Source organism: Solanum verrucosum, unplaced genomic scaffold (genome assembly GCF_900185275.1).
Source record: "Solanum verrucosum unplaced genomic scaffold, falcon-dt-bn FXZP01000301.1, whole genome shotgun sequence".
Classification (NCBI taxonomy): Eukaryota; Viridiplantae; Streptophyta; class Magnoliopsida; order Solanales; family Solanaceae; genus Solanum; species Solanum verrucosum.
In genome coordinates, this window is record NW_026019916.1 from 566,085 (window position 1) to 575,263 (window position 9,179).

Genomic DNA, 9,179 nt, shown 5'->3' on the forward strand with positions numbered 1-9,179 from the left:
AGACTACCATAATTTACCAACAATTTAGCAATTTAATGGTTAGAAATTCAATAGATTTGTCAAAAATGGAGAGAGGTGTGTTTCTTAAACTTATGAGTGATAATTTAGGCGTGCGCTCCAAATAATATAGGTGTGAAACTAAAAAAAGGATAGTTTATATACTTTACTTTAAATAAAAGGATAAACCATTTGAACAACCAAGGATTCTCCTTTTTTTATCCTCTCACCTTATTATGCAATAATGAGACTACCATAATTTACCAACAATTTAGCAATTTAAGGGTTAGAAATTCAATAGATTTGTCAAAAATTGAGAGAGCCTTCTCAAAATTATGGAGTACATACATCATATTGTGGTAATGCAGGAAAGCAAATGTGTTATATACAAATATTTATTCTAGTATCTCTTGGTTAATGTAGATCCACCATCCACGACCTCTGCAGTTAAGATCTCAATTGGGAAATCACAGTCTGGGGTTGAAGGATTATTTGTGGTGATGGTTGCTCCTAGTAAGTTGCATTTCCGCTGATCTTGATTACTCATTTGATATAACATATTATATCCATAAGAGACCTTCTCTATGAAACTAAGGTGATCACATGTTGCACCAGTGCCAAACGCAGTGCAGTCTGATTCGCCACATGCATAATCGTAATCTTGCAATACTAGGGTCTCGTTGTGATCCGTTTTACCATCAAACACACACCATCTGTTTGGCATTCGCACCGTACCTTTTCAACACATATATAGCTAATAATTACAAGTCATGATGTGGTTAAATGAAAGAGAATTAGAATACACACACTATGAAGAATTCCAGCACTCAAGTGCAACACATAGCTAATGTTATATATATGCACACACTTTGTATTAATTAGTTGTTTTTCATTTCTAGATTTGATGATTAATGAAAAGGTAAAATTTCCCCAGAAAAAGGTTACAACCACAATTTATAAAGTAATATCAATAGCTTTAAAAAGGAAATTGTAATCATATGTTAAAAAAACGTTAAATGCAATTTGAATCCTAATTGTAGTGTAATAAAATTTCCCTTATTTTAGATTGTTTACTTTCTAGTCTACCACAACTCTTCTCTCTTTCTGGTCCATACTATATATGCATTGAGACCTAATTAACTTATGACATTCTCATTTATAAGAATAATAATGTGATATGAAGCAGAGGAAATTATCCATGTTGGATGATCACACAATTGAACATAAGTAGTATATACCTTTGGCAATGGTAGGCTTGACATCTCGGTCTTGCATGGTGAAATCAATTTTGTACTTGGGTAAACCATCGTGTTTATAGATACCCCAATGTCGCTGATAAGGGCCATAATCTGTAGCAACCTTATTCTCATCTGTTAAGCCAAGAAGATACATATCTATATCTCTATTTGGGCGTAGTGGAGTTCCGTCCTTTCTAGTTATATACTGAAGAAGGCTGCGATGAAATCTTTCAGCATTTGCTTCACTTGCACTCACATATCCATCTGTAGGCCAACCAATTTGTCCGACAACAATCTCCATATCACCATAACCTGCCTTTGCTAGAGCAGAAACAAGTGTATCATATATGAAAGTGAAGAGATTAGTATATGTGTTATTTCCATCTATGATTTTAAACTTGGATTTATTATCGAAGAAAGCAAAGTCCACATCAAATCCGTATCTATAAACCGTATAGATTGGGAAAATATGCACAACGAAAGGGGCTCCAGTTCTGTTAATGCAATCTAGAAATTTCAACATTTTCTCCTTTATGTCTTCTCGAAAATCACCTTGTGATGGCTTGGTTACATTTATTAACACATCCGTGAAATGGGGAGTTGTTGCTTTGATATCTGGGAGGTTGAAACTATCAAGGGCATCTCTGGTCATATTCAGGTAACGAATAGTACCATTAAATTGTTTTTTCATATATAATGCTTTGGTAAAGGGTTCGTTCCCCACGTACACATACCTACAAATTAAATCAATAAGTTATGTATGAATTGAGTTCAAATATCTAGAAATCAGACAATCTATAATAATCCAATATACTTGTTCTGAATATTAAATTCATCAGATGTACCTGAATTTAACTCCTTTGTCGGAATAAACTTTTACACGTTCATGAATATAGTCGTCCATTTGTTTTTGCTCAACAACATTTCTTAAAAAGTTCTCTTGTAAGGTAATGGCGAGACCGATATTGGTGTCTGCAAAAGCATCAAGAACGTTCAAGCTTGGTTGAAAAAGTCTCAACTCTGGAATTCCATTCTGTAAAAGTAAATCCACAACCATTGATGGAACAAACGTTTGTGTTGCCGTCCTTCCCCAATTTATGCCCAAGTAGGCGCCTACATGAATATCACCAGAAAGGAATATCAGTGACATCAAAAAGCTTATCCATAGAGAACTTATCTTTTTGTTCATTTTGAGTTTTCTAATTCTTCAATGAAATTTTCGTAAGAGTAGTAAAAATATTATGTTTTGTGCAATGTCTAGGCGCCTGTAATGCAGCTCGCCTGCCTATGAACGTAATTATGAATTTACACCGTAAAAGAGAAAAGGATCATAACAATGACTGTTTGTTTTTCCAATGATTTTAGGCATTGCACACAATGGTAACTATACCTACAATGTTGTGTTTGTGTGGTTCCACATGATTGTTGGAAAAATATTTAAGAGTCATTCATAACATTCTCAAACTACCATCAAAATATTACGACATGAATATTCTCTTCTATCGTCTTACAATACAACATTTAATTAAAGGGATTCAAAAAAATTAAAATTATGATTTATTTTTAAAAAGAAACTGTACTAATACTTTAAGAATAAATAATCATATAACCAAGTAGTATATACATATTTTGAGAGCAACCAAAAATTACCAGCTCTAACTAGATTTTAACTTTGAACCATGTCCATAGTGAACACGCCTGCCACAGAAATGAAGGGTGGCTCCTTTGAAGAACATCATAGAATAATATATAAATACAACTTTTTACATTTTATCTTCTTGCTTCTCTATATTGTAAAATCCCATACTTATAAAAATGTACTGGTATGATGTAAAGCGGAAAGTAGAATCATAAATATTTACTGCAAAAGGGTAATAGAGATACCACCTGAAACTGAAACTCAAACTCAAATAATCTCCTTGTCTGACATTTGGCCCCCTACTATTTAAATATGCATGGTATGCTCGTATAATCGTTTGTCATGAATACATATATATATTAATGCAAATGCATGACATACCCAACCAAATGCTAGCAATGGTGGTGCCTTCCGGTAACAAATCGACATCATATTCGCCAACTTGTGGCCATTTGTGTCTCATACGTATAAATATAGGTAATAGGCCCCATACCTCCCGATTATAGCTCAGGAGTAGAATGCATAGCATGTCATGTCATAGGTTTATAACACCTATTTGTTACTGTTGTCATGTTGCCAATCTTGGCTTGTTTGTAGTCTTGTTCTCATAACCTCATAATAAGTTTTGTATATTACAAAACAATCTCGTGGAACCTCATATGTTCTTCCAAATAAGCTTGAAAAGGTAACTCGAATTTTAGAAAGATAACCTAACCTTGCAGATATTCATAACAAGTTTAAGGTGATTTACTTAGTTCCTAACTTGGTTCCTAGATAATTTATAAAAAGAAGTATTTCAAAAATAAAGTGTTTTAATAGTTTAAACAATTAAGTTATATTAGAGAGTTTTGAAGATCGTGAGTTACTTTAAAGATTTTTCATTATAACTTTAGTGGGGAAAGAGGGTTGGTTACAAGTGATAAGGGTCTCCCGTGATATTTTAAGTCACATCACCCAAAAAGAGAATAAGAATTAATACATGCGGACATATAATCAAGGAAACTGATAAAATGACATGTAGATGTCGAATACTCTATTTATTCGAACGAGTGGAATATCAAAATAACAAAACCATGAAAATAATCCAGCTGAGATCCCAATGCCTTTCACTGAAGGTCTTTCTAGCAAGAGAATAGCAATTTTCGGCATTTTAGGAATTTCTGAGGAGTGGTGCTAAAATGAGGGACGTAGCTTAGCCTTAACATACCTTTCCAATGAACGCTCGAATGGCCGTAGCTTTTTCAAGAAAGTTGTTCCTTATGTCCTAAGATTGGCAAACACTATATATACATAGCTGGTATGCACCTATAAACAGCTCATAATTGATCTTAAATTGGCAGATTTATCAAATTGCCTCAACTTGACGAAACGTGTAGAACTTCATAAAAACAATCATAAAAGAGACCCAAGATGATTACCTTAGTTAACCAAGTGTAAACCTTGAATAAACACCAATAACTACAAATTTATATCTTCAAAAACTAGCTCCAAACGCAGCTAATAGAAGGGGAAAACGACTGCCACGTGTAGAAATCATGTTTCTAGGCATGGGGAAACCTTTAATGGTAGAAATCGTCAAAAACCCTTCATCATGCAAGAACTCCATAGGAACCCTCGCTTAAGCTTTCTTTTTGGTTTGGAAGTAAAAAGAAATGTTTTCATGGCTTAAAATGTTGAGTAAGCCAACATACCACATTTTTGACCCAACCCGGATTTTGCCCCGTCAGTCCGTAGTAAAACTCTCATCACTTTTTACTCTGATGTCGGTTGGATACGGATTTTTGTGCGTTGCAAACTAGACTTGTAGGCCTTTGATTTAATGGGTAATAGGCCTTCTAACTCCTTATATATTGGGAGAAAACATCCAAGACATTTGACCCAAAGTTAAGAAAAATTTATTACAAAAACTTTGATAACTTTTACCGACCTTAGTTTCGCTAATTTTCTTGACTTCAAAACTTAACATACGACCCTTGTTCTATTATATTACTGCATAACACACTATTCTTAGCATGTTTTACACTCATAGTCTTATCCACAAGGTATGATACAATTTAAACCATCCAAACGGGGAAAGTTCTACCCGAGCCATTTCTTTAATCATGAACTTTGTTTGAGGGGTCCCTTTGACCTAAAACTTTAGTTTAGTTCCTTGATATTTCCACCTATTTGCAATCTTAATCTCCAATGTACGATACAAAGTCATATACACCTCATATAACCATGCCATACTACACCACATATATTATGCAAGAATAGAGAAAAAGTACGGAATCTTACATATATAGTCATGCTTTTTCTTTTTAATTTGAGATTGAACTTTACACTCCAGCTATGTCAATATTTAAATATGCCAGCCCTAAGCTTATTAGGCTCTACACCTATATCCCCCTCAAACTCATGATAAGAAGGATATTCTTGAGAGAAATAATATTATTTCAGAGCACACTATATCCCGACTTGAAATTAAGTCATGATGACACCTATCATATACCATTAGTAGGCAAGCCAAAATCCAACTATAAGAGATAAGTTAAAGCTATCATATAACTATGTGGAAGCAATAATAAGAAAGAAGAGGAAGCCATAGCATAGATGAATATCTAATGATACAAAATATATAGAAAGTGCCCGAAAGTGACCCAAAAAGACAAAACTATATACAAAAATTAACCTAGACCCATCGTCACGAGTACAAGAGCATCTAATTATAGAAAGAGACAATTTACAACAGTTCTGTAAATACAAAAATACATATATAGTAAACAAAAGGAAAAGCAATAAGTCCCCGGACGCCAAGAGTTCACTACGTGTCACAACCCGATTTCTCAAGTCATGATGGAACCTACTACACCCCACCAGTAGGTAAGCCTAACCCATAGCCTAGAGCCATAAGCAATTGTATATCAAGTAGAAGCCAACAACAAGGAGCATGAAGCTTATAACAAAGCGAAAAAAAAGCTAATCACAAAACGCATTACAAGAAACCATCGTCAAGACCTAGAATCAGTCGGTAGTCGAGCATTTAATCAAAATAAGAGTACAAGCCTTTATACAAATGCAAAATGAGTACATATTGTCTCTGAATACAATACAAAGACTAAGCGTAGCCAAAACAGATGGAAACTGGTAACTCAGAACGCCAGGAGCTCACCCTAGTTTCCAAACTCCAAGTTATTCGCACAACTCCAAATCAACGGTGAGACTCAAACTATGATATGCAGCGAGCAAAAGTATAGTCTGAGTACAAAAAAAGTGGTACTCAGTAGAGTAGGCATCAGTTGACTGAACTCCAAAGATATGGAAAGTATAAACCACAAAGTAATAAGAAAATCATAGCACAAGTAACTAACATGAGATAATATGGTAAGCGAGCAATAAGGATTAGAAATAGGAAACAAGAAAAAAAAATCGAGTCAAGAAAGTACCTAGGACACAAGATAATATCCCACTCACAAGCAAAATAAGATACATGAGTCGACTACCCAAGGTCAAGAGGCCTAACATAAAAAAAACTAACTCACAACCTAACAGCTATCAGATCAACAATAGAAGAGAAGATAATATAATCAAACAATAACCTAACCATACCCCATAAGCCCGGTAGGTACAACCACCAAACACACCCAACCAGCCTCACATATATCTAGAGGGTGCAATCAACAAACAAGTATGCTGATGATAAGCAATTCATATGAATGTATAGTAAGCAGTAGCACCATCAGTAACCAAGTGTATAGACCTACCTCTCTGTCGTGCGAGTGAGTTAGGACCCATGCAACTCCCTCATGTGGTACCATGGTAACCATGGTAAGAGGGGCCTATAGGGGATGCAGGAAGTCCGTATACTATTCCTGAGCCCGAATCCAAGTCTTATCAAGAATATAGAGCATCATGACCTCACCTTAAATCTGCTAGTAGTAGGAATTAACTTTGTTGTGATACCGGATGAATTAGTAACCAAAGCCTTGTAGGAAAGGGCGTCGATATTCCGGTTAGTCAAGTAAACACTAAGCACATCCCAGATGCCTCCAATGTCTCAAGTAGGAAATGAGTATGTTAATGACGCCTAATAAGTCTCAGAAGTCGGTAAATCAAGTGATCCAGATGGTGGGACTCCCATTAAAACCCATTTAGAATAGTACAAATGAATGAGTTTGGATTGTACCATACAACACGTGAAGATGAACAATCAATGCAATTAATTCCATCACCAACATTCAAACAAGGCACTCAGAATCATACATACCACCAACCCTACCATTCTACCAAGGCAGAGACTACTAACCCTGAATCCATCTAGTCCATGACCACGACCTCAAGCCTAATAATATAATAATAGCTCAATAAAGATACAACATGCCTATCACTAAACAACCAGCAAGAGATTGAAGAAGAGCTTCAGAATCAATAAAAATAAGGATAACTAACTCAAGGAATGATGCCTTACCCCAATCACATCGCTCCAGCCTACAATTGAGCACAATTAGTGCCAACCTACGGATATGACAAACCTCTAAAGTTTCAAATACCAATCACACGACCAACAACCCAAAGTCAAGCCCTACCGGTATCAACTCACAACTACAAGGGTAATAAATATAGTCTAAAGCACCTAAGGCTCAACCCTAGACTAATGCCACAAATTACCGATTCTAACAAGGCTACACAAGCTAAGGCATAATACAAGGAAGGCTACAAGCCCAAACTAAGGATCCGACCCCCACAATATGCCCAAAGCTCCTACGGGAATCAAGAAAATATAAAATGAATATGGGGAGGTCTAATACTCAATAATACAGTCTTAAATCTTGTGTTATTCATACAAAACATTATCTAAAAATCCCCATCAAGAAAGTAGACCAAAGCGTACTTCGAAGTCGATCACACACGCTTTGAATCCACCACCCAAGAGTTATTCGATTTCGAAAGACCTCTGAACACCATGCTAACAAATTATTGATCACAATGTCAATACAGACGTTTAGACACAAAATTTACAATAGTTGGAAAAGGACCCAAAATTGAGTCAAAACAGGAATGTGAGCACATGAATTTCCAAATTTAACCCCGTCAAAAGGTCCTAATCAATTTACCAAGTCTGTGTCCCAGAATGAGACACAATTTGATACCCAGAACAGCCCAACCAACAACATATAAATTAAATCACCATTGAAGAGACATGGCAGCCCCTTCAAGGAAAGAATTACCAAAAAATGATGATCTCCATGCTCCCCCGAACACTCCAACCCGTACCATAATCAACACGAACGTCTAACACTTGAAATCACTTGATTTGGAACTCTCTATCTTCCAAAATCGCAAGAAGAGTGAATGAGGTCGAGTTGATCTTCGACTAGCCGTTAATTAAAAAAACTAGTCAATAGGCCTTCGCGAATGCGCACGAGGTCCCACTAATGCAGTGGTTCAGCGGCACTGGCCTTCGCAAATGTGGTTCCTAGCACGTGAACATGACAGGAAGCCAATGCTGGCCTCCTTGAACGTGACAACTCACCCGAGATCACAATGCCAAAACCCTCAACTCTCTGCGAACGCGGCACACAACATGCGACCACTAGAGGCCAACACTTTGGTCTCCACAAATGTGGCCATAGGCGTGCAAATGCAAAGAGGAAAAAGGGGCAGCACTCGCTAATGCATATAATCTGGTTTTCTCATCATGGAGATCTCCGATGGGGTTCTCGGGATTCATTCAGAACCCTGTGCACGCAAATGTAGTATGTTATTCCATCAAATTCAGCATTTTGGACTCACGGGAATCATCAAAACTTCCATTTGAGTTTGTTTTGAAAAAATTGGGGCCCATACCAAAGCTCTATTTTTAGCCAATTTCCATAAGAGGGCTTGAAATGAGACCGGAATCCTCAAGATCTGCACAAAAGGTCATTCTAGACCAAACTCGACATTTTGTAGCTAACTGTGCTGACAAAATTCTCATCCGAGTATGTTTAAGAAGAATGTTGACCAAAGTCCAACTTTGTCTTAAGCTTCAAAGTTAAAACTCCTAACGACACAAACTCACACCGAAATTCTCGGGGCCCCAACCAACCATGCCCCTAGCCTAACCCTTTCAAAGCTGTTGGAACCATGAGAATTGCATTCTGAGGACATCTTCTTGAACTTTTAACCGAAGTCAACCGTTCAAGTTTCAAAGGATATAAAACACAAAAAGTTGCACAAAACTCAAATGAACGACCCAGTGACTCAGTCCCAACAAGTTATAAATAACATGTGGTCGCTACAGGATAATTCTAAACGCTGGAAGGATAAGAAAATAGAGAAAA

The 9,179-nt window shown here is 36.5% G+C and overlaps 1 protein-coding gene across 1 annotated transcript; it reads right to left on the reverse strand.

Moving 5' to 3' along the window:
• Positions 1–397: 397 nt before the first annotated feature.
• On the reverse strand, positions 398–2,424 carry LOC125823134 (glucan endo-1,3-beta-glucosidase 8-like). Its single transcript, XM_049502558.1, has 3 exons — positions 2,081–2,424; positions 1,236–1,969; positions 398–732 (listed from the first exon to the last, which is right to left on the reverse strand). Exons 1-3 carry the CDS (start codon positions 2,422–2,424, stop codon positions 398–400), a joined length of 1,413 nt encoding a protein of 470 aa, XP_049358515.1.
• Positions 2,425–9,179: the final 6,755 nt, after the last annotated feature.